General features: G+C 35.9%; 1 protein-coding gene across 3 annotated transcripts in view; it reads left to right on the forward strand.

Annotated features, from left to right (window-relative positions):
* The window catches only part of ASPM (assembly factor for spindle microtubules), a 53,229-nt gene extending 30,848 nt beyond the window's left edge, over positions 1-22,381 (forward strand). For 2 of the 3 annotated variants that reach the window (XM_040463532.1, XM_040463533.1), the window contains exons 18-28: positions 807-5,561; positions 8,314-8,480; positions 9,765-9,861; positions 10,983-11,192; positions 12,198-12,347; positions 13,192-13,383; positions 13,844-14,036; positions 14,187-14,341; positions 15,831-16,007; positions 17,237-17,406; positions 22,216-22,381. In XM_040463532.1, the coding sequence (XP_040319466.1) occupies positions 807-5,561; positions 8,314-8,480; positions 9,765-9,861; positions 10,983-11,192; positions 12,198-12,347; positions 13,192-13,383; positions 13,844-14,036; positions 14,187-14,341; positions 15,831-16,007; positions 17,237-17,406; positions 22,216-22,318 (6,369 nt within the window). In that variant the 3' untranslated portion in view covers positions 22,319-22,381. The remainder of the gene's footprint in view (positions 1-806; positions 5,562-8,313; positions 8,481-9,764; positions 9,862-10,982; positions 11,193-12,197; positions 12,348-13,191; positions 13,384-13,843; positions 14,037-14,186; positions 14,342-15,830; positions 16,008-17,236; positions 17,407-22,215) is intronic. The other variant, XM_040463534.1, reaches the window with a different exon arrangement.
* Positions 22,382-26,389: the final 4,008 nt, after the last annotated feature.

A 26,389-nucleotide genomic window follows, 5' to 3' on the forward strand; every position in this document is an offset into this window, starting at 1 on the left:
CAAGCACAGGTGCATAACAATGGGCAGTGCTAATGGAGACAGAGGTACCTCGCCCCTAAAATGTTTTCCTTATGTGTAAGGAAAATTCATCTGCAGTAGGGAATTCTTCCCCAACCCTCACCCTGACGAAGGAATTAGGGACTGTGGGTGGTATGAGAAGGAACCAACCTTGGCTATTCAAGAGATAAACAGTTTGTCATTTCTCAGATCTTTTCAGAATACTACTTTCTGACCATGAGTCTATAATTCCAAAATTTGGGAAGAAGTAATTTTATTTTTAATGAGAAAAATGAGAGTGATCTGGCTCACTTGTTTCTCAAATTCCTGTGTTTAAACTATTAGACCTGAACAGGGTCCATCATGTAAACAGTTTCCAATCATTACCAGATAGCTTAGCAGTCTTGATATTAAGGAGAAAATACAAAATCTAAAGGTATATTTATAGGAAATTACTTAGAATCAATAGATAGCAGAATGTCACTATAATTTTATTTTGACTGTTTCTTGTATGTTATTCTAATAGAACATAAACTTGCTTATATTTCTTATGTTTCTGAAATACAGATGCAATATAAATACCATTAAGATTGAGATCACAATTTCTGAATTGGCTACAGCTGTGTCAATATAGAAACTACATAACTACAAACATAAACAAAAACAAGAGACAAGTAATTTCCAAAAATATATTGTTTTTTTAATTTAACTTGTTTATTTTTAAGCAAAATGTTAGGAAAAATACTTGCAGAGGTGTTAAGTATAGAAAGTTATGTCTGTTTTACTTTGTGTCCTTTCTTACATTTCAGAAGTATTGGAGAAGATATTCCACTAGAAAACAATTTCTGAAATTGAAATATTATTCAGTCATCCTGCAATCTAGGATAAGAATGATAATAGCAGTTACTTCTTACAAACGATATCTTTGGGCTACAGTTACAATTCAGAGACATTGGCTTGCTTATTTAAGAAGGAAACATGATCAACAGAGATATGAGTTGCTAAAATCATCATCTCTTATAATCCAGTCTGTGTTCAGAAGATGGAAGCAACATAAAATGCGATTACAAATAAAAGCTACAATAATATTGCAAAGAGCTTTTAGAGAATGGCATGTCAGGAAACGAGCTAAAGAAGAAAAATCTGCTGTTGTCATACAGTCATGGTATAGAATGCACAAAGAATTACGGAAATATATTCACCTTAGATCTTGTGTTGTTATCATTCAGACAAGGTTTCGGTGCCTTCAAGCCCAAAAGTCATATAAAAGAAGAAAAGAGGCTATACTGACTATCCAAAAGTTCTACAGAGCACATCTGAAAGGAAAGACTGAGCGTGCCAACTATTTGCAGAAACGGGCTGCAGCCATTCAACTACAGGCTGCTTTCAGAGGGATGAAAGCTCGTAATTTACACAGACAAATTAGAGCTGCTTGTGTTTTTCAGTCATACTGGAGAATGAGACGAGACAGATTTCGATATCTAAACCTTAAGAAAATTACTATCAAATTGCAGGCACAAGTAAGAATGCATCAGCAATTACAGAAATATAAGAAGATAAAGAAAGCTGCCCTTATAATTCAGATTCATCTTCGAGCTTCTATTTTAGCCAAGAGAGCTCTAGCATCTTACCAGAAAACCCGTTCTGCTGTCATTGTTCTACAGTCTGCATATAGAGGGATGCAAGCCAGGAGAAAGTTTATTCACATCCTCACATCCATTATAAAAATTCAATCATATTATAGAGCTTATATTTCCAGAAAAAAATTTCTGAGACTGAAACATGCTACAGTAAAGTTACAGTCAATTGTCAAGATGAAACAGACTCGTAAACAGTATTTACATCTGAGAGCAGCCACACTATTTATCCAGCAATGGTACCGGTCCATAAAAGTGGCTGCACTAAAGAGAGAAGAATACGTCCAGATGCGGGAATCTTGTATCAAATTGCAAGCTTTTGTTAGAGGTCACCTGGTTCGAAAGCAGATGAGGTCACAGAGAAAAGCTGCTGTTTCACTACAATCTTATTTCAGAATGAGAAAGATGCGGCAGTACTACCTGGAAATGTATAAAGCAGCTGTTGTCATTCAGAATTACTATCGCGCTTACAAAGCACAGGTCAGTCAGAGGAAGAACTTCCTGCAAGTTAAAAGAGCAGTTACTTGTGTGCAGGCAGCTTACAGAGGTTATAAAGTACGCCAGCTAATCAAACAGCAATCTATAGCTGCTCTTAAAATTCAAACTGCTTTTAGAGGCTATAGTAAAAGGAAGAAATATCAGTATGTGCTTCAGTCTACTATCAAGATTCAGAGATGGTACAGGACATACAGGACTGTTCGTGATGTAAGAATGCAATTTTTAGAGACAAAGTCAGCTGTGATTTCTCTCCAATCTGCTTATCGTGGCTGGAAAGTTCGAACGCAGATCAGAAGGGAACTTCAAGCTGTGGTGAGGATTCAGTCTGCTTTTAGAATGGCCCAAACCCAGAAACAGTTCAGATTGTTCAAAACAGCAGCATTAATCATCCAGCAACATCTGAGAGCATGGAGCGCGGGAAAGAAGCAACGTATGGAATACACTGAACTCCGTAATGCAGCACTGATGCTTCAGTCTACATGGAAGGGAAAAATAGTGAGAAGGCAGATTCGAAAGCAGCACAAATGTGCTGTCATCATACAGTCATACTACAGAATGCATGTGCAGCAAAAGAAGTGGGACATCATGAAAAAAGCTGCTCGTCTGATTCAAATGTATTATAGGGCGTACAGGATTGGAAGGAGACAGCGTCAGTTGTATCTGAAAACCAAAGCGGCCATAGTCATCATACAGTCTGCTTACCGAAGTATGAGAGTAAGAAAAAAAATAAAGGAGTACAACAAAGCGGCAGTCACTATACAGTCTACATATAGAGCTTACAAAGCCAAAAAAACCTATGCAACCTACAGAGCTTCTGCTGTTCTAATTCAGAGATGGTATCGAAATATCAAAATTGCAAACCGTCAACGTAAGGAATATCTTAATTTAAAGAAGACAGCAGTTAAAATTCAAGCTGTTTTTAGAGGTATTAGAGTGAGAAGACGTATTCAACACATGCACACAGCAGCCACTTTCATTAAAGCCATGTTTAAAATGCATCAAGCAAAAGTAAGATACCACAAAATGAGAACAGCAGCTGTCCTCATTCAGGTAAGATACAGAGCATATTGTCAAGGTAAAATTCAGCGTGCAAAGTACCTGACAATTTTGAAAGCTGTTACTGTTCTTCAGGCAAGTTTTAGAGGAGTAAGAGTTAGACAGACTCTCAGGAAGATGCAGAATGCAGCAATACGCATTCAGTCCTGTTACAGAAGATACAGACAGGAAACGTATTTTAATAAGTTAAAGAAGGTAACACAAACAGTACAGCAGAGGTACCGGGCAGTGAAGGAGAGAAACGTACAATTTCAAAGGTATAACAAATTAAGGCATTCCGCCATATGCATTCAGGCTGGTTTTAGGGGGATGAAAGCTAGAAGACATTTAAGAATGATGCATGTAGCTGCAACTCTGATTCAGAGGAGATTTAGAACTCTGAAGATGAGAAGAAGATTTCTGTCTCTCAGGAAAACCGCTCTTTGGGTTCAGAGAAAATACCGCGCAACTGTTTGTGCAAAGCATCACTTACAACAATTCCTGCGGTTACAAAAGGCGGTCATTACACTCCAGTCATCATACAGAGGATGGGTGGTAAGGAAAAAGATGCAAGAGATGCACAGGGCTGCCACTGTCATCCAGGCAGCTTTCAGAATGCACAGAGCACACGTGAGGTACCAGGCCGTGAGACAAGCCTCCGTTGTAATCCAGCAGCGACACCAAGCGAACAGGGCTGCCAAACTGCAGAGACAACGTTATCTCCGACAAAGACATTCTGCCCTGATCCTTCAGGCTGCGTTTAGGGGTATGAAAGCGAGAAGGCATTTGAAAATGATGCATTCCTCTGCCGTGCTAATTCAGAGCAGGTTTAGGGGTTTAGTGGTAAGGAAAAGATTTGTTTCCCTCAAAAAAGCTGCTGTTTTTGTGCAGAGGAGATATCGGGCCACCACGTGTGCCAGGCATCACTTGCATCAATTCTTGAAAGTACAAAGGGCGGTCATTACAATCCAGTCATCTTACCGAAGACTGATGGCAAAGAAGAAGGTTCAGGCGATGCACAGGGCTGCATCTCTCATCCAGGCCACTTACAGAATGCACAGGACGTATGTTACCTTTCAGGCTTGGAAACATGCCTCAATTCTAATTCAGCAACATTACCGGATATACAGAGCTGCAAAACTGCAAAGAGAAAATTATGTCCGACAAAGACATTCTGCTTTGGTCATTCAGGCTGCATATAAGGGAATGAAAGCAAGACAGCTGTTAAGAGAAAAACACAGAGCTGCTATCATAATACAAAGCACATATCGAATGTATAGACAGTATCTTTTTTACCGAAAGATTCAGTGGGCCACAAAAGTAATCCAAAAAATATATAGAGCAAAGAAGAGGAAAGCACTTCAACACGATGCACTTAGGAAAGTAGCGGCCTGTGTTCAGGCAGATTTCCAGGACATGATCATAAGGAAACAGATTCAGGAGCAGCATCAGGCCGCCACTGTTCTTCAGAAGCATCTTAAGGCCTCCAAAGTAAGGAAGCATTATCTGCACTTCAGAGCAAAAGTAGTCTTTGTTCAGAGGAGATACAGAGCACTAACTGCAGTGCGTACCCAAGCGGTCATTTGTATACAGTCTTCCTACAGAGGCTTTAAGGTCCGAAAGGATATCCAGCGTATGCACCTGGCTGCCACCCTAATTCAGTCACTCTACCGAATGCATAGGGCCAAACTTGATTATCGGGCAAAGAAAACTGCCGTTGTTCTTATACAGTATTATTATAGGTCATACGTCAGGGTAAAAACGGAAAGAAAAAATTTCTTAGCACTCCAGAAATCTGTACGAATTATTCAGGCTGCTTTTAGAGGCATGAAAGTTAGACAGAAATTGAAAAACCTATCTGAGGCAAAGATGGCAGCCATTGAGAAGCGATCTGCGTTCTGCCGCCACAGAACTGAAACTCCGTATGAAGCTGTGCAAAGCTCAGCACTTAGGATTCAGAAGTGGCATAGAGCTTCTCTAGTTGCTTGTTCACAGGAGGCAGAGTGTCATTCCCAGGGCAGGGCTGCAGTAACGATTCAAAAAGCTTTTTGTAAAACGGCCACAGAAATATTGGAAACACAGAAGCATGCTGCCCTACGAATTCAGTCCTTCCTTCAGATGGCTGTGTATCGGAGAAGATTTGTCCAGCAGAAAAGAGCTGCTGTAACCCTACAGCAGTATTTCAGGACATGGCAAGCAAGAAAGCAGTTTTTATTGTATAGGAAAGCAGCATCGGTTTTACAAAATCACCACAGAGGCTTTTTGTCTGCAAAACCTCAAAGAGAAGCATATTTACACGTTAGGAGCAGTGTTATCATTATTCAAGCTAGAACAAGAGGATTTATACAGAAACGAAAGTTTCAGAAAATTAAGGATAGCACCATAAAAATCCAGGTACTTGTACATTTAAATGTAACGCTTGCATTCTTTCCTTAACCAATATTTGTTAGATTTATAAAATGAGTTTAAGCAGATCATAAAACATAATACTTAGTTTACATGACCATTTCACTTTTCTTCCAAAATGGAACGTTTTTGAGAGTGGGAAAAGGGAACTGATAATTCAGCTAAGACAGTGCAGAACTAGAATTCCTCTGGACATGATCGCTGTACGCTTGTTGCATTTCAGTGGGTGTTAATTTTGAGAATATAGTTTGTTTATAGTTTTACTCTTTTGAGTAAAATTATTTTTTAAGTGAGAAATTGAAGCTAAGGTAAAGTGATATTTGGCCAAGTTTAGGCCAAATGGTATAATTTTATCCCTCTAACAATCTGCTAATAAGACCTACTTAAGCTAGATAGGCCTGTGTAGTTTATTCAGAGCATTTAGCACTTCTGGTTTCCAAAGCAATTTTATATTATTTTTTTCATTCTATTATTATTATTATTATTATTATTATTACATATAACATATATATGCATTATATTAATATGTATATGTATAATATTTATATATTATATATATGTTATATTAACATGCATATGTATAATATATTAAATTATACATATATTAAGTTGAGATGTTATGCTCAAGAATGAATTGGAAAGAGCCCACTAAAATATATCCAAGGAACATTCTAGTTGTAGGAGATAACAGGGAGTTCAAAAACTAGAGCAAGAGTGTGTGTAGTACTGTGAAAAGAGTGATTGGAGACCAGGATGGCAATAGAGGGAGTGAGATTGTGGATAGCTTTGTAAGACATAGAAGGGTAGTCTTTTTCCATCAGATTAAAAGAAGTTCTAGAAGAGTTTAAAAAGAAGACCAGAATCATATTTTTATTTTGAAAATAATTGCTCTGGCAATAATGTGGAAGAGGGACTGGAAGGGGAGCAAGACTAGAAGCAGAGAGACCAGCCAGGAGGCTGTTGGCAGTAGGTCAGGTGAAAGATAGTTTAGTAGTGGCAATGGGATTGCAAGGATTCGTTTGAGTGGAGGGCGTAGTACTTGCATCACATAGAGCCTAAACGAGTTTTCAAGCCACGTGCGCAACTTAAGTAACAGCAGATGCTACCATTCGCTGACAGAGGCAGCAGAGAGGAGCAGACTGGAAGATTGATGAGGTGTGCAGTTTGGGGTACATGATGAAGTTGAAGTATCTAGCAAGGCAGCTGGCTGTGTTTGGAGAGTAGTACAGATTTTGGAATTTGACTTCTACATTATTGGCATACATAGCATCGTTGAAGTCATGGAGTAATGGGATCACGTAGGAGTAATGTGGAAAATGGGTAAAAGGAGAGAGCCTGCTGGGGACTCCAACACTGAAGAGCGTCAACATGTGAGAACATTGAGAGGAGAAGCCAACACATGGTATTAAGAGGGAACAAGAAAACTGAAAGATTTATAGTATCAAGAAACCAAGGATTGAGGGAAGAAGAAACGAATGCTCAAATTCCAAATGCTGCCAAGAAGTTAAGGGTTGAAATGTGTTAACTAGATGTGTTAGTTAGGGTTATATTCAGTTGAAATGACAGAAAAGTCACAGTAACAATCTTAGGAAATTTTGACTATTTTTCTCATACATGATTACGTTTAAAAATTATACTTTACACGTCTGGTTTTTAACATATCCTTCATGGTCTCAAACTTTAGTGCACATTGAAATCACTTAGAATTTTTAGAAATACTGATGCCTGGCTCCTACTGTGAATACCAATATGTTGGTGTTCAGGTTTGTTTACATAAAAGCCATATATAATATGCTCTGAGTAAGTTAAGGACATCACAAGAGTAATTGTTGCTTGTCAGCTGAATTTGGAGCTTGTTCCCCATGTAGACTGTGGCTGCAGTATTTGTTTGGAGTCAAGACTTGGGTTCAGATCTTGACTCTGTCGCTTACTGGCCTCGTGGTGTAACAAGTCTCTTCTTCGTCGACGTTGATTTCTGTTTTGTCAAATAGAGATCTTAATAATCATCTCACAAGATATTTGTAAAGAATAAAGGTACTTCTTCCACTTACTACCTGCACATCAACAAGTTACTCAATTTCTTTGGGCCTTGTTTACTCGTCTCTAGATTAAATATTATCTACCTATGTTATTATAAGGTTTTAATAGTGCTTAGTGCGAAGGGCTTAATAGGTTATAGCTGTCACTTATACATGTAGTCAGCTGCAAGGTTGCAGAAATTGGAAAAACTGATAGTCCTCAGACAGATAGTTGCTCTCAGGATTTTGTTGCAGCCTGGACACAAAACCCGGGATACATGTGAGGGAGGTGGGTGGGAGGTAGGAGAGATTCCTGTTCCTTCCCAATAAGTAGTCAGTGTGTTCCTTTCCTTTCTTTTCTTCCAAACGGATTGAGATAGTAAGGACAATACACGCATCTGGCTTTTCAGACATTATACATATATTAAAATTTAGGAATATTTGTTAAGGTTATATTAGGCTTAGCTGTCAGCCAGCCAGGGTACGTGTGATAAAGCATATAATAGGTGTTCACTGTGGTAAGCTGCACTGTTTCAGGGGGCTCATCTATGTCAGGAATGAATGAGCCTAATAGAAGAGTCATCATATGACTATATTTCTGCAATTGATTTTTGTCTACTTAGCATTACATTAGCTATGTTTAATACTGATTTTTTTTTTCAATTAACAACAATAAAAAAATACATCTCCTTGCATATTTTTTATATTTATGTATTTAATAGGCTGCGTGGAGGAGCTATAAAGCCAGGAAGTATTTATATAAAGTGAAAGCCGCTTGCAAGATTCAAGCCTGGTATAGGTCTTGGAAAGCACGTAAAGAATATCTAGCTATATTAAAAGCTGTTAAAGTCATTCAAGGTTGTTTCTATACCAAACTGGAGAGAACACGGTAATGTATCATAGCTGTGTTAGGGGAGTATGAGGGTCTGTGTGTGTGGTAGCTAAGTCTTTATATAAAATAATACTGCTTATTTCTTTGTCTTTTAAATATTTGCTACGCCTAGCTTGTATGGTTTCTTTTGTTAGTGTTATCTCCACTGATGAAACAAAATAAGACTCTTATTTTTTGAGATAGAGCCTTGATACAATCATTTTTCTTTTTTCTTTTTCTTTTTCTCTTTTTACTTTATATTAGCCCCCCTATTTTACTTTAATGAAGACCTAATTACCAACTTATTTTTGTTCATTGTATTTTCCTGTTCCTAGTTTATTTCTTTGAAACACATTTTCTGAAGCTCTTATCAGATTATCTATATTATTTTTTTATTTCACGGTGTAAGAATTTTCCCCCAGTTACCAGAATTGATGAATTATTATATCAGTGATAGTTTTAAAGATTGTTTTAGGAGAGACTCTAATGTTAGAAGAGTTTCTTGATAAATTCCACGGGTGGAAGCTCAGTGCTTACCATATAAAGATATAGTTGCTGCTATCAGCTGTTAAAGACCAGTAGTACCTAAGTTTCCTGTACCAAAATCTTGAATTTTTCTCATTGGTGCTCTGCTTTATTTTCTAAGAAATGTGGCAACATGATGTAAGTTAAATCCATTCTCAATTTTTATGTGTTACTGCTATGTTGGCCCCTAACGTTTAATCTCTGGCCCTTAGTTTTTAAGTTTTTCTCTAGTTCTCCTTACAGAACATTTCTTTTCAGATATTTGTACAATACCTGGCTTCCCTTTCAAACAAATTTCCATTTCTCACTTGCCTGATGCTGTTCTAATCTCCCAAGTTCTTTTTGTGACCCGCTCCTATCTGCTCAAAGACTCACTTGCAATATGGACCCAGATTTTAGACTCTGCCGTTATTTCTGTCAGCATCCCCTTTATCTAGGCTTTGTATAGGTCTGGATAATTGTACTTTCTTTTCATCCTGGTTGGAGTTCTTTCTCATTCTAGAAATTCATATTTCTTGCTACGAACATTGCCAATTGCAAAACTTATTTTTCATTGTGTCAGTTCGTGTGTGTGTGTGTGTGTGTGTGTGTGTGTGTGTGTAGAATTCTGATTGCTAGAATTAAAGTATAAATTGTTCTTTTCCACTTTCTTTTTTTCTTTCATTGCCTTTCTTATTTTTTCTTTCTCTAGTAGTAAGTAGTGGGGGGGGGGAGCAATAAATACTTACTGAGTAAATTAAAGAAATTTGTAATTGCTTTCCAATACCTACTTTTTAGGTTTTTGAATATGAGAGCATCAACAATTATCATTCAGAGAAAATGGAGAGCTATGCTTTCTGGAAGAATAGCTCATGAGCACTTCTTAATGATAAAAGTAGGTAAAGAAAGGAAAAAAAGCGCTCATTTGCAAAGAGCCATTTTAGGAAAGAAAACAAAAGGAATTGGTTTTTTTTGTTAGCTATACATTTATTTTAAACACGTCATTGCAGTCAATTAAAAATTATATTCACCCTTAAAAATATATTTTATGAATATATTAATTTGTATATTTATATTTAAAAACTATTCTGAAACCCAAGTTTGAAGTAAATTTTAGAGTAAATAATTTATTTGGAGAGAGTCATAATAGATGTAGCATATTTTGTCTACTATAAGTCAAACAAAAATTTTTTAAACTACAATTGGTGGCCTATTCAAAATATTTAACATCAAAGTTTTAGAATAGCTGCAGTACCTATAGTCTTTTATTAAAGAAAGCAAAATTAAAATTTTATTTGTAAATTTCAATGTAATATTCACTATTATTATATAGCTATTATTATTATGCCTACTAGTGTATATTTACTAATTTGATCCTCATAAAAACCCTCTGGTGTAGTGATTATTAATTGAAGTAGTTAGTATTCTTATTTTACAAATGAGGAAACTGAGGTCTAGAGAGGTAAAGTGACTTGCCCAACGTCATCCAGCTAGTTGGTGGAGAATCTATGTTGTAAAACAGAACTAGTGCCCATTTTAATTTATATACTTCTTTAGGTTTCTTAGAATTGGTTGTCAAGATGTTATATAATCGAGGAGTCTAAGATGTGCTGGTTCTGAGATGTAGTCTTTGGTTCTCAAAGCAACAGACAGCTTCCCTGGTAGTTGTTTATAATGCCCATTCTGTTCTCTATATTGCTCACACTTTTATTAAATGTATTTGTCCTTTGGTAATATTAGTCCTTTTCTCCCTCACAATGAGAAGTATCAGGAAGATGAGAGGGAAAGAACACCACATATCTATTGACCTTGGCTTGCACCTTCATAAAAACCTAATTTTTAGCTGTAGAAATTACATACAGTCACCTTATATATGAAATATGACATTCTTAAGCTAAAAATGTAAAAAAAAAATCATAATTACACCATCTCATTTTTCATTGAGAAATTCAAAAGCCTCCAGTGGGTTGAAATTATTATTCCTTTCTGTTAAGTCACTCAAATTTTTCCTTGTAGAGACATCAAGCTGCTTGTTTGATTCAAGCGAATTTTAGAAGATACAAAGGAAGGCAGGTCTTTCTTCAGCAGAAGTCTGCCGCTTTGACCATACAGAGATATATACGAGCCAGGAAGGCCGGGAAGTGTGAAAGGATAAAATATGTTGAATTAAAAAAATCTACAGTTGTTCTACAAGCACTAGTGCGCGGTTGGTTAGTAAGGAAAAGAGTAAGTATTTTTAAGTAGAATACCTCAGTCTTAAGAAATGAAGGTATGTGGTGTTAAATTGTGTTAAGAAATTTTAGATTTTGGAGAATAATTTCAGAACTAATAATATAACCAATATAACGTCTCAGCTTCTGCAGAGGCCTATGACAAGATCACTGGTTGCTATAGATTTTTGTTATATGAGCCTGTTTCTCATAGATGCTCACCAAAAATGCAAACTAATTTTTTTCTTGTAATGAATCTTAACAAAGGAACTGAAAGAAGGATGAGGGAGGAGCTCCAACTGTGAAGGAGGTTGTCATTCAAGTAGCCTTTTGCTACCACCCAGCAACTCTGAGGTGTTGTTAGCTACTCTTCCTGTGATAACTTCCACATCTTCAGCAAGAAAGAATCCCTCCCGGGGAGGTCACAACGTTTTTGGCATCAATATGCAAAACGCTGTCAAAGACAAAATACTTAAATTTGAAATTAAAAAGGAGAAATCTCTTCTGCTGTGTTCATTAAATACAAATTAGAGGTCTAAAGGCCACTATAGAGAGGTTTTGCTGCAAAGAGTCTTGTGCTAGATTTGTGCTGGACTGTCTAATAACTGGAGAAATCCACTCAGATAATTTTGTCTGACTTACTATCACCGTCTCCCAACAGTTCTCACAATATTTTTGTGAGTATTGTATTCATAGACTTCTCATATTATAGCTAGTACATTGAAAGCTTTATTTACTGTTATTGTGTAGTCCAGTTAAATTAAATTGCTGTTCTTTAGTAAAGTGCCCAAAATATAATTGTGCTTTTTTATACTCTGAGTTAGGGGGTACACATTTGGAAATATTGTATAGTAAAAGATTATAATCACTTTGAGTTCCATCAATGTAAATAATTTCAGTAATTAAAAGTTAATTTATTATTGCTAATTTATATAATTCAGTATGGAGGATATACAAAAATAAACACTGATCGATTGTCTTAAGAGTCAAATGTGTGGTTAATTTTTTATTTCTCTTTTAGATTTCAGAACAGAGAACCAAAATTAGGCTTCTTCACTTCACAGCAGCTGCATATTGTCACCTGTCTGCTCTTAGAATTCAAAGAGCATATAAACTTCACATGGTTATGAAGAATGCTAAGAAGCAGGTTAATTCAGTCATCTGTGTTCAGGTTGGCTTTTCCTTTGCAGTAAAACTATGTGGTAAAATTTTTGTTATGAATTTTTTTATTTTAATAAATAATTTCAAAATACCTTATGCTAAGATCATATAATATTTAGCCTTTTGCTTTAGGATGACATATTTAGGATGGCTTGATGGGCTAGAAATAGGTTGATGTTTTATGATACAGGAATAAAGTTATGAATTATTTTCTGAAATAATTGTACTCATTTATTCTTGTAGCAAAGTCTGAGAGTACCTGTTTTTCTACATTCTTGCCAACACACAGCATTAAAAGACTCTGGGTTTTGCTGTATTGATGAATGGCAAATTGTATCTCATTTTTGCTTTGGATTTCCTTTGATTGCAAGCAGTTCTAAAAAATCTTTCGTGTGTTGATTATTCAAATTATTATCTGTGTATTGTGTGCTTTTTCTTAATGTATGTATATATGGGTTGTTTTTTCCATATACTTTGCCCATTTCTCTTTTGCATCTTCTTTTTTCTTATGATTTATAGGTTTTTATGTATTCTGGGTAAGAAATCTGTATACATTAACATATAAAATACTGAGGAAACAAATTGCAGAAGAACACATACAGCTTGATAGAATTTATATAAATTATGAAATGAAGGCCATGTTGTACAGGGTTAAATTCACACCCTCCCCCCGCTCAGTGAGTGCTAGAGGATTTGTACCAGATGGAGTGGAGAAGTAATGCCACTGGGGAGGATTGAAAGATATCAATCTAATGTTCTATTTATTTCATTTATGTATGCATGTGTATGTATGTATTTATTTATTTTAAAAACCTGAAGTAAAAAAAAAACAAAGCCTCTAATGTTTTAAACAGAGATGGTTTCGAACAAGATTACAGCAAAAGAGGTTTGCTCAGAAATGTCATAGTGTCATAAAAAGTCAGCGTGAACTTCAAGAACATATGAGCCAGCAAAATAGAGCTGCATCAGTAATACAGAAAGCAGTACGCCGTTTTCTCCTCCGTAAAAAAAAAGAAAAAATTAATAATGGAATCACTAAAATTCAGGTAACTGAAAACATTACGATGTTAGTTCCAGACTCTGGTTTATAATTCACCTACGTGAGACATCTAACGTGTTAAAAACACAGCCACATATATTTTAAAAAGCTGAGGTCCACCAATAAAATAACTCATAAATGCTATGTCATTGCTAAGCCCTTTATTTTCAGATTTCCCCAGAGACATTTATGATGAAGACATGAAAAAATACCTTAGCATTTAAAATAGACTTAGATATCTTTGGTCAGTGAATGATGCTTCAGGTTATATACAGGAATATGATATATATTTTTCTTTCCAGAAAAATTGATTTTGCTATTTATTAGAACCTGACTTGAGATTTTATTTGCAAAGTGTCTGGTTACATCATATGAATTTACTGAAAATACTTGTTTTGTAGAAATAGATATAAATTCAAAACATCATGGATTGTAATCTTACAATCACTGTGTTTTGTCTCTTTAAGGCATTATGGAGAGGATACTCTTGGAGGAAGAAAAATGATGGTACAAAAATTAAAGCTATACGACTAAGTCTTCAACTTGTTAATAAGGAGATTCGAGAAGAAAACAAACTCTACAAAAGAACTGCTCTTGCACTTCATTATCTTTTGACATATAAGCACCTTTCTGCTATTCTTGAGGCTCTAAAGCACCTAGGTTAGTTTGTTTTAACAATATCTTGTATGAGGTTAGAAATGCATTTTTACCGTTGAGTGTGCAAAGAGTGTTATAATACAATATTAGCTAAAACTTCATTTTGTTGCTGTGAATTTATTTCTCTCTCTTTTTTTTTTCTCCTCCTTTCAGAGGTAGTTACTAGATTGTCTCCACTTTGCTGTGAGAACATGGCCCAGAGTGGAGCAGTTTCTAAAATATTTGTTTTGATCCGAAGTTGCAATCGTAGTGTTCCTTGTATGGAAGTCATCAGATACTCTGTGCAAGTCTTGCTTAATGTCGCTAAGGTAGTAACGTTTTGATAATGAGTTGTTCATTGGTCAAGAAATCTGATCCAGCAAATTAAGTTCGTGCTTGCTCACCACTGGAATTTAGATCGCCAAGTTAGAATTAATTTGTGTGCAAGAGTCTTAGGTGGGGGAAATGTTTAATGCATTAACATAATTATACATAGAAACACTAATTTCTTATGATTTTATTTCTTGTCTTTATGATATTAATAATAATGATTACTAACATTTATCGAGTACTTACGATGCGCTGGTGTTTTTCATGCATCATTTAATTTAGTTCTTAACAATATCCTCTGAGGCAGTTCATGTTATTCTTGTTTAATAGAGAAGGAATAGTAATCCTTATAGAAATTAAGCCTCCTGCCTCAGCACTTGAATGTGATAAGTGGTAGGGCTGAATTTGGATCCATTTTTTGTCCACCTCTAGAACTGGTGTTCTTATTCACTGCATTGTATCAAAGCAGTAGAACGTCTTACAATCATGTCTGGCAAAACATGATTAAGATATTGCTTCAACTTAGTTACCCTGTATGTCATACTCTGTATAGGTATTAGAAATTACGTTTTTGGCGTTGGACTGGTGGCAGATATCTGTACTAAACTATACATGCATGTAATCAAAAGTATTGAGATGACAAATTTATTTTCCCCAACCAACCCTTCAGCCACAACTTAGAGCACTTTATCCAGTATTTTCTTTCTGAGAAGGAGTGGTTAAGAACACCAGTGTTCAGATCATAGCTCTGCAGCTTACTTTAGGTTACTTAGCCTCTTTGTGCTTCATGTTCTTTAACTGTAAAATGGATAAAGTAATAGTATCTACCTCATAATGTTATTGTGAGGATAAAGTGAGTCAATATATATAATGTGCTTCATACATAGATGTGCCAAATAAATGTTAACTGCTAATAATGTTTTGTTGTTATTTTTGTCTTAGTATCCTTCACATGATTTGTTTCCAGGCAAATTTCAATATGAATCTAGTGATACAAGGAGATAATTGAGGCAGGAAAAATATCTCCTAAATTTACTAGTTTCAAATTTATTTTATTTTAAAGCAAGTGCATCTTCCTCTCAAGAAGCATGCAGTAGGGTAGCTAATTAAATCTTAGCCTTTATCAGTATTTTACCCTATGATTAACTATCACAGATAAGTTCTGTTTTTTCCTGAGAGATTCTCACTAAAATTGCCCTGTTTTTGAGTTTGTTTTTATTTACTTCAAGGTGTTCATGTTCAGGGATTCTAGATTTGATTCACATTTTATGGCACTTTAAAGTAGGTGGGAAGAGAAAAATTACAATGCAGATATGCATATAAAATGGATTCAGAAATGATAGTACTATCAAAAATTCATTTCATGAAGTCCCTTGCACTGGCTGTAGATAGTCCAAAAAGTTGGTCCTAAGCTTTCTTTCCGCTTGGGCTCTTTCTAAGAGCATATGCATTTATTATAACTTTTGCTTTCTTTCTGTTCTCTTCAAGTATGAGAAAACCACTGCAGCAGTTTACCATGTAGAAAACTGCATAGACACACTACTGGACCTTTTACAGATGTACCGAGAAAAGCCCGGTGACAAAGTTGCAGACAAGGGTGGAAGCATTTTTACAAAAACTTGTTGTTTGTTAGCTATTTTATTGAAGACAACAAATCGAGCCTCCGTAAGTATTAATTATCTTTCTTTCAGGTATCTTTCTAGGTTTTCAGGTCTAAGACTTTTACACTTTTCCTTCAGTAATTATCACAATTTTTTAATTAAGTTCATTTATTTATTTTGAGAGGGAGAGAGAAATAGAGAGCAAGTGGGGGAGGGGCAGAGAGAGAGAGAATCCCAGGCAGGCTGTGCACCATCGGTACAGAACCCAACACGGGGCTCGAGCTCACAAACTATGAGATTGTGACCTGAGCCGAAGTCAGATACTTAACTGACTGAGCCACCCAGACACCCCAGTAATTATCACAATTTAAATAGGGTTTTGTATATGTTCAAACCTGCCTTTTTTGTTGATATAAGAGGTGTTTCTAACATATTAAAGAAACCGAATTTCAAAAATAAAATGTACTATGGCTATAGAAATAGCCATTTCCCTTTTACTTGAGGAAAGAAACAAATGATCCTATCCAGGTAGAAAACCACATATATGTGGCTCCACATCCTCTTGTTGTAACCGTAAGTACATTTCAAGTTTTTCCATGGTGAGACCTCTCTAGGTGTTACAGTCGGCAGAGAGTTGACCGTAGGCTGTAATAGGATTCTGGCCTTCACTGTGAGAACAAAACCACTGAAGGATTTACGTAAGAGAGTATGCTCCAGTTTGGGTTCTAACATGACTTTGGCTACTGATTGAAGAATAGATTTGGGAAAGTGTGGATGTATGAAGACCGTTCAGTGTGGATATAGGGAAACCAGGAAGGAGGGAGATAGAGATAGAGATAGAGATAGAGATAGAGATAGAGATAGAGATAGAGATAGAGAGATTTATAGATATAAATATTAATATAAATATAGATACAGTGGTCTGGGTAAGAAATTGTACTTGACCTAAGGTTGTATTATAAGAGATAAGGGGATAACGTTGGAAACTAGAAGAGAGAAAATTCACAGGCTTTGGTAACTCCATATAATACATATATTGACTATAATATTTACCTTGTTATTCAGTATGGAGTTAAGTGTACAATTTTTAAATATTTGCCTTTTTTATAATTGTCTTACAAATTAGTTTATATAATGTTAACCAATCTAACTGTTAAATTTGGAAAGAATGGCTTTTGATTTTGTTAAAAGCTCATAAGTTTACACTATAGTGGTTATTATTGTTGCTTTTACTAGCATAGAAGGGCTACAAAATTGTTACTAGTTTTAATAAATGTACATTTTCTTTTTTAGGATGTTCGAAGTAGGTCCAAAGTTGTTGACCGTATTTATAGTCTCTACAAACTTACAGCTCGTAAACATAAAATGAATACTGAAAGAATACTTTATACCCAAAAGAAGAATTCTTCTATAAGTATTCCATTTATTCCAGAAACACCCTTAAGAACCAGAATAGTTTCAAGGTAAGCAGTAAATGTACTCTATAGTTTTGTGCCACTATCCATTCATTCATTCATTCATTCATTCAGCAAACATTACTGAGTATGTACTATAAAGCAAGGTATTGTGCTGGACAGTGGAGAAACAACATATGAGTAAGAATAGAATCCTTGGTAACTCTAAAGTAGACAATCTCAGTAAATAATGAAGCAATAACACTGTGGCTTTGCGTATTTAATAGTCATTCAATAAATTCATTGTATTAAATAGTTAAGTGCTAAGTCTGAAAATTAGCTTTTTATAAGCTTTGGCGTATAAACTTTTTTTTCCTGCATGTAGGACAAACTATACTGCTTAGAAGCTGCCAAAAATCCCTCGTGGCCAAAATATCAACTTCCAACTCCTCCCATAATCCTCCTGGTACTTGAAATTTCTCCTTCTAGAGAAGTTCTTTATGAGACCTTGCATGAGTTTCCTAGAACTGCTGTAAAAAATAACCACAGACTCATTTATTCTCTGAACATTCTTGAAACCAGAAGTTCAAAACCAGGGTGTCAGTAAGGCCTCACTCTCTCTGAGGGTTCTGTGGCAGACTCTGTCTTTGACTTGCAGTTTCTGTGGCTCTAGGTGTTTTTTGCCTGTTGCTGTATAACTCCATTTTCTGCCTCTGTCTTCACATGGGCCTCTCCTCCTTCTCCCTCCTCTGTGTCTCTTAAAAGGACATATGTTGGATTTAGGGCCAGTTCCAATAATACAGGATGATCTTATCCTAAGATCCTTTAGTTATGTTTATCTGTGGAGACCCCCTTTCAGAATAAGGTAACATTAACAGATGCTAAGGATTTGGATGTGGATGTATCGTTTTGGTGTGGGGGCCACCATTCAGCCAACAGCCAACCTACACAGATAATAGTAGCTTAACTAGTTTAAGACATGTAACTTTAGAAGTTTAAAAAAAAAAATGGGTGTTAGCTTACCTGGTTAACCAAGTAGACACCTCCATCAGTGTCAGAGAGTAAGAATGGTATAGAGCTGAACCCTGTGCTTTAAGGCGCTGGACTTGTGATTATTGTACAGCATGGAATTACATAGTTCAGGAGAATGACCATAAATAAGCAAATAAAGTAACAAAGATTGTGGTTGCTATTAGGATAGAGTATCACTCAGAGGGCCTGCTAAAATTGCTGTGACTAGGAAATTGTCTCTGGGATATAATTACAAGAAGTAAAAGTAAGGAAGGACAGAAGATAGAGTGGGAAGGGACGTTGAAGCATGGGTTTTGTTTTGGGTAAGTCTGAGGTGCCTATGAGAAATTAGAGGAAAAGACAAACAAGCCATTAGAAAATCAGGGCTGTTGTTCTGGCCAGAAGAATCAGTCTAGAGGTTTAAATTAGGTAATCATTAGATTCAGGAATCATTAGGTAGCATTCAAGACCATCGCAATGAACATGATCACCTCAGGGGAAGAGAATACCTAGAAAAGAATGCCCCAAACTGACCCTCAGAGTAACCCCAATTTCTCCAGAATTGAGACAAGAGAAAGAACCAGCCAACAGCTCTGGACAGGAATTGCTGACTGGATAGACGCTGTTCCAGACTGGCGGCACATCAGCCCTTCAGCTTGCTGCTAAGAGGCTGTTAGATGAGGTGTGAAACTTGCCCCTTGGACTCGACAAGATGGAAGCCAGTGGTGAGGCAGTGACACAGAGGCACGAGGACTGCAAACAAGTGCAACACATCAGATGAAAAATTGATGAGTCTATAATGATACTAAAGAAAAAACTCATTGCTTACCCTTGAAGGATGCTAGAGAAACCACTCATGATACTTACTATGGGTAAAAGGAAGGAGTCAAGTCTTTCCCATTTTTTTTTTATACATACTATATCTTAGGTGACCAAATGGTTGTTATAGAAAAGTTTTCCATAAAAAAAATTCTCTTTAATAAATGCAGAAGGTATATGAAACTATTATTATTTTGTGGCCCCTCATGAAATAACAGGTGTGCTCTGGGCCATGAACATGCATGTTTGATAAAAAGCTTTAGATGAATTAAATCGATGTTTGTGGCAGTAGTCAAATCCATTGATGAATCTCAACATCACAAAAAGATAAGACCACCCAATATTGTGTCTCCTGGTACACAAGACCATCCAAATATGATTCTTGTCACTAAAGCAAACCTGAATCACCTCACACCTTTTTGTGCTACTCTAATAAGTGTGACCCCCAGACCAGTGCCAGGCTGCAAAGTCTGTTACTGCTCTGTGTTGCTAAAAGTTCAGGAGCAGAGAATCAGCATTTAGAAACTTAGGTAGTAATTTAACCATGCTACTACATAGTTTGTAAAGTCAGGTTTATTGGGATACAGTTTACATACAGTAAAATTCATCCTTTTTAAGTGTGATATTTGTTGAATTTTTTATGACAAAATTTGGTCTTCTGTTATAGAGAACTGTAGGAACATTCTTCTGTTAGAAGGTCTAAATTGGAATTATAATACTGATTTAAGGGACAAGTTTGTTATTATTTATGAATTTATTTATGACCCAGAATTTATAACATTAGAACTTCAGCTTTGACTTTTACATTTTATTGAAGCAATATTAAAATTTTATTTTAAAATAAGCAAGTTAGCATTTTCTGAGTTTACCTTATTAATAAAAGATTTAATTGGTTTTGATGAACTAAATTAACTCATGATGTTTTATTTCCTTCCTTCCTTCCTTCCTTCCTTCCTTCCTTCCTTCCTTCCTTCCTTTTCTGCCTGTCTCCATTTCTGTGACTCAGCACTTCTCTGCCAGGCATAAATCCTACAGTGTTGACAATGCACTATTTTTTGACCTGGGTTAACATTAGCAGTTTGCTTTATAATTACTCATTATAACAAACTGTGTAATAGTTGCAAATTGGAATTTTGATTGCATATTTCACAATATAACATAAAAATAGCACTTGCTTGAAACTTATTAATGAGGACCATTTCTATATATGATTTCTACTTAAGGAATTGGTAAATTTTAATACTAATTATGTTTTTAAAACTATAATTAACATGAGTGAATAACTAGCTTCCCCTTTTTTTCAATATAGTCACTTTTTTTAGGTAGAATTTACCGGCAGTGTATACATGCACCCTTTATATATGTATGCAATTCAGTGACTTTTGACAAACATGTACAGTTGTGAAACCACTACCAACTGAGATAAAATATTTCCATCACACCAAAGTTACCTTGTGCCTCTTTGTAATCAGTTGTCTCCTTTTAGCCCCTAGATTCAGGCAACTACTAATCTTATTTGAGTACTTTTAGTTTTGCCTTTTTTTCTATGGTTACACAGATGGAATCATACAGTATATAGCTTTTTGTGACTGGATTCTTTTTTTAGCTTACTGTTTTTGAGGTTTACTTATGTTGATGCATAAATTAAAATTTCATTTCCTTTTATCACAGAGTACTATTCCATTGTATGGCTATACCACACTTTGACCACTTAACAATTGATAGATATTTGGATTTTTAACAGGAAAGAATAAGAAGATGGAAATGCATATCATAGTAGGGATTTATGTGAGAAAGATGTATGACCTCCCCTCTGACGAATGCTATTTTCTTAATGAAGTATGAGATTATAAACATTAGCTCAAAAGCAGACCAGGGAGGGTATGTATGGAAGGGACATTTGAAAAGAAGAAAGGAGGGGCGCCTGGGTGGCGCAGTCGGTTAAGCGTCCGACTTCAGCCAGGTCACGATCTCGCGGTCCGTGAGTTCGAGCCCCGCGTCAGGCTCTGGGCTGATGGCTCGGAGCCTGGAGTCTGTTTCCGATTCTGTGTCTCCCTCTCTCTCTGCCCCTCCCCCGTTCATGCTCTGTCTCTCTCTGTCCCAAAAATAAATAAAAAACGTTGGAAAAAAAATTTAAAAAAAGAAAAGAAGAAAGGAATAAAATGGTTATCTTGGAGAAAGAGGAAGCATACTCGGCAATCTCAAGCACCCATTTAACTTTGTAATTATTGACATAAAATCAGTCAGCCTGCTTCTGCAATTTTTCTTTTCTTCCTATTCAGCTGTACAGGAATGGAGAAGGCAAATATTTGAATTCAATTTGGAATCCAAATAGAACCTTCCATTTGAATTTAATAGAGAACAATAGCGTTAATGAAATTTGCTAAGGGGATTATATTGATGGCCCTAAGCTAGACAAGGAGGGAAGTGAGATCAGCATTCGGATGGATGGATGGATGGATGGATAGATGGATGGATGGATGATGGGTACATGTTGAGGTCAGTGAATCAGAGATCTTAGGGTGGAAGAATATGTGCAGTGAACGTATTAAATCAAAAGACATGGATAGATCAGAAGTGGTGGGAGAATGGCAGCCTCAAATTGAGATGTCAGGGGTGGGGTACTTTCTGGGGATGACAAACGCTCTTATGTGATCTCGTGGAAAAGGGTTGGTTAATGTAGAACAGAAGGAAAGGGGGCAAAAACTGACAGAAGAGGTTGTTGGCTTTTGGGCTGCATGAATGTTGAAGTTACTAAGAATGGTGGCAAAAGTTGAGAGAAGATCAAGAACCAGGTTTACAAAGAACAAAACACCGGAGGTTGACAGATGACCCAGAGGCAGTGGTGAGCTAAACAGCATAAACTTCAAAGGAAGAAGGATGACAAGAAATGCCTGAAAATAGTAAACAGCAATAGTATGAAGCCCCCTCACCTGTTAAAAGGGAAGCAATGTGCTCAGAGTAGCCACATTTTAGTTCAGACAAAACAGTGAAGGTAACCCCTTGAAGAGAAGAACTTTGTTAATGCAAGATTTTTATTCTTTTCAGACTTAAACCAGATTGGGTTTTGAGAAGAGATAACATGGAAGAAATCACAAATCCCCTACAAGCTATTCAAATGGTGATGGACACGCTTGGCATTCCTTACTAGTAAATGTAAACATTTTCAGTATGTACAGTAAAAAGAACTATTAAAGCTAATCATGCATGTGTAGAGTGTTTTTGGCTTTCTTTTGTACAACTTCTAAAATCCAATTTTGTATTAAAATTAAAATATATATATATGTATATATATACATATATATAAAACAATAACTAAACTGTTGTTTCTTTTGTTATTTTATGGCTTTCTGATTGTGAGAAACCACTATCTCATGAAATGATTATAACACTTATTCGTGTCTGTTACCTTAAAATATTATATTAGTCTGAATATAATCATATTCCAGAAGGGAAAAGAATAGCTTTATTACTCTCATTTTATAGTTTAATTGAAGCATTTTTCTAAAACAAGTTTTGAAAATACGAGATTCTGCCAACACACTTAGAAGTGACAAGGGGATAAAATAATCTCACAAATGCCCCCAGACAACATCTCCATTTGTTTCATTGACTGACTGGACCATCCAGACAGGCAGGGGAGCTCCTCTAGGGAAATTAAACTCCACCTGCCCTTGTATATACTAAAAACCCTTATCTTTGAACTGATTGGAGTTCTAATTTGACTGGGAAAGAGTATGATGTTGCTTACAAGAGAAACTTGTCACCTAGTCATATACATAGACCTGATAATGATTAGGTGTTAAAACCTAATTTGGCATTTTCAACAGTTTTGGGTCACTATTACCAATACTAACCCAGTGTGGTTTCAGGGCCACCAAAGCCTAATTCCAGTGGCTGTTTGAAATCTGATAGTGTCCCAAAATGTGTCCATATATGGAATCCATAAAAGTTTTTAACTTTGAATCCGTAGTAGCTAAAAATGCAGAGACCACTTAACTACTTAGTTTTCTAATTTGTTAGAATAAGGATTACACCTAATTAATCTGAAATTGGCTGAGATTTGGTTAGGATAGCTCTGAAGACCGTTGTGGTATATCAAAGAATATATTGAAGTTAACTCTAGAATTTGTGATATTTCTTTGCTATTTTTTTTCTCCCAATAAAGTGTTCTGGGAATTCTTAGTACTCAGTGTTTTTCAAACATGATTTTTGTTGACTCTCCCAAATGCTCTGGGTTTTTTTCTTTCATTTAAAGGGATGGTAGTATAAGAAATCTATTTTTTTTTAATGTTTTTACTTATTTTTGAGACCGAGAGAGACAGAGTATGAGCAGGAGAGGGGCAGAGAGAGAGAGGGAGACACAGAATCTGCACCAGGCTCCAGGCTCTGAGCTGTCAGCACAAAGTCCGACGCGGGGCTCAATTCACAGACTGAGATCATGACCACAGCTGAAGTCAGACGCTGAACAAACTGAGCCACCCAGGCACCCCAGAAATCTATTTACCTTAGTAAATTAGGCTAGGATAACAATGTTTATTTGTATTAATTTCCTTTAAGATGGTTTTAACCAAAAAGTATTTGCACCAGAAATATTTCTATGAAGTTAATACATGTAAGATGACTTCCACATGTTAAAAATTTTTCCGTTGTTGAAATTCAAACTAATCTTTTAAAATTTTATGTAATATCCTATATTTATATTAAGAGCATTTCTCCCAAATTTATGTGATAAATCCATATCATGATTCTAAGACCTAAAAGCTAAAAGGCTTGCATGTCTCTGTGTTGTATGTCATTGTATATTGGTTGGGAGGACTGGTTGAGAAGAAATGAAGCCTATTACTTCAGAAGTAGCTCTTTTCTACAGAGCTAGTACATTATATTAAAGAAGGAAAATAAATGTATTCACTGTAATCTAATTTTAGTTCACATGAGTTTATTATTAATGGTGAAGTTAGGTGAATTTCAAATTAACCTTCCTGTTAACCGTAATTAACCCAAATGTCCAGTAGATGTCATTATAACCATACTGTGTAATTTTTTAAATTTAGTTTTAAATGATAGATAAATATATTGTTACATAGCTATGATTTTTACAAATAAAATCCATGCTTTAGATCCTTGGAAATTTTATCTACATATTCCTAGCACAGCTTGTTATTCCTATTATACTTCGGCTTCATGCTTAAGAGGAAGAAATTCACAGTATGCATTCTGTATTCAGAATTGTTGAATTTTTCTCAATAGGTGACTTTTTTCCACATTTATTATCTTTAGAGCTTCTAATTTTTGCTTATAGCAATGAAAGCCTAGTACGTTTAGAAATCTTTACTGATTAAGAAAATACTATCTTTTGGATTGCTTGTTGCTAGTAGCTACATTTTGCTAATAGTCTTGCTTGCTTGCTTATTTATTTATTTATTAAAAAAATTTTTTTAATGTTTATTTACCATTGAGAAAGAAAGAGAGAGAGCACCTGGGAGGGGCAGAGAGAGAGAGGGAGACACAGAATCTGAAACAGGCTCCAAGCTCTGAGATGTCAGCACAGAGCCCGATGAGGGGCTGGAACTAACTAACTGTGAGATCATGACCGGTGCCGAAGTTGGACGCTTAACCAATTGAGCTATTCAGGCATCCCCTATTTATTTTTTGAAGTAAACTCTACCCTCAACATGGGTAGAGGGGCCTAAACTCATGACTCCAAGATCAAGAGTGGTATGTTCTACCAACTGAGTCAGCCAAGTGCCCATCTAATAGGCTTGGTTTTTAATTTGTGTATTGTTCAAATAGCCATTGATTCTTGGTGTAAAGAAAGAGTGATAATCTGTCTTTCTGTTTTCAATAAAGAGGGAGAATTCCAATGAAAAAACTTTGCTTATAACTTACCAGAATTAAAAATAGTAGAGAGAAATATTTATTTGCAACTAATATTTGAGAGCATGTTTGTTTTTGAGTGTGTGTACAAACTTCCAACCCATGTAAAGGAAGAAGGAAATATTCTAAAAACTTATTTTACGAAATGTTTATGGAGGATCACTTAAAGTAGCTTCTGAAGCTTATATAAATTAAGGACTTTTTTACCTAAAAAAATTATAGATGCCTATTTCAGAAACAGGTTTTAGGCCATAGTTTTAGTCTATGAATAATATTCTATTATTACTGCAGATAACTTGTTTGTTTGTGAAAGTGGTATTTTTTTAAATTATGATCTAAATGAGTACAAAATGAAATTTGATCTAAACTTTGCCCTTGCTTTGCCAAAGCATCATTTTTCATACCTGCTGAACATTTTTTGAATATTTAGAATAAATTCTTGCTGTCAATTTTCGCAATTGATCTTTATCAAGGTGCATTAAAAGAGTAATCCAATAACATATTTACTTCCACGGTGTTACTGACGAATTGTTCACAGTGCTGTTCAGTGTCTTCCTTCTATTGGTACTTTCTCTTCGAGGCTATCTAAATTCCAGGGATGCCTGGTGGTTCATTCTGTTAAGTGTCCAACTCTTGATTTTGGCTCAGGTCATGATCTCACAGTTCATGAGTTCAAGTCCCACGTGGCTCTGTGCTAACAGAACAGAACCTGCTTGGGATTCTCTCTCTTTGCCTTTCTCTGCTCCGCCTTTGCTCATTATCTCTCTCTTTCTCTCAAAAATAAACATTTAAAAATAAATAAATTCCATTGCCACTTTCATAAAAGGACTTTTCATTACATTTGTGTTCACATTTGCTCTAAGGTAAGTGCTGAGTTACTGGTAAGTTGTAGCAATCTGCTCCCCATCGTACCCAGGCAGCTTTCTCAGGGAAAACTCATCTTGATTCATAGTCTCACTATGAACACGCAGATGTTTGCTCTTTAACAACTTCCATATTGTGCAAGTTGGGGATACTCTTAACTTCAGGTTACCTGAAAACCAGTCAAGGAAATTTGACCACAAATGGTGAGCCAAAAGGTGGCTCCAGACAGATACTGGTATTCAAATCACTGAGAGTATTGCATCACATTGCTAGTTTACCCAAGTGGAGACTGGGCAGACTCCTAAATCAGTTTGAGTCCAGTTTTTCCTCTCTGGGAAAAGAGTCAAGTGTATTCTAGCCTTAGCCATTAGCACTGGAGCTGAGAGAGACAGCCAGGAGTATTATTTTCAGGTCAAACCCTCTATTTGCCGTATCTCCTGTTTCGTTTATTGCAGACTGTTTAACCCATTCCTTCCTCCCC

The sequence above is a fragment of the Herpailurus yagouaroundi genome, unplaced genomic scaffold, assembly GCF_014898765.1.
Source record: "Herpailurus yagouaroundi ecotype Mexico unplaced genomic scaffold, PumYag 403, whole genome shotgun sequence".
NCBI lineage: Eukaryota > Metazoa > Chordata > Mammalia > Carnivora > Felidae > Herpailurus > Herpailurus yagouaroundi.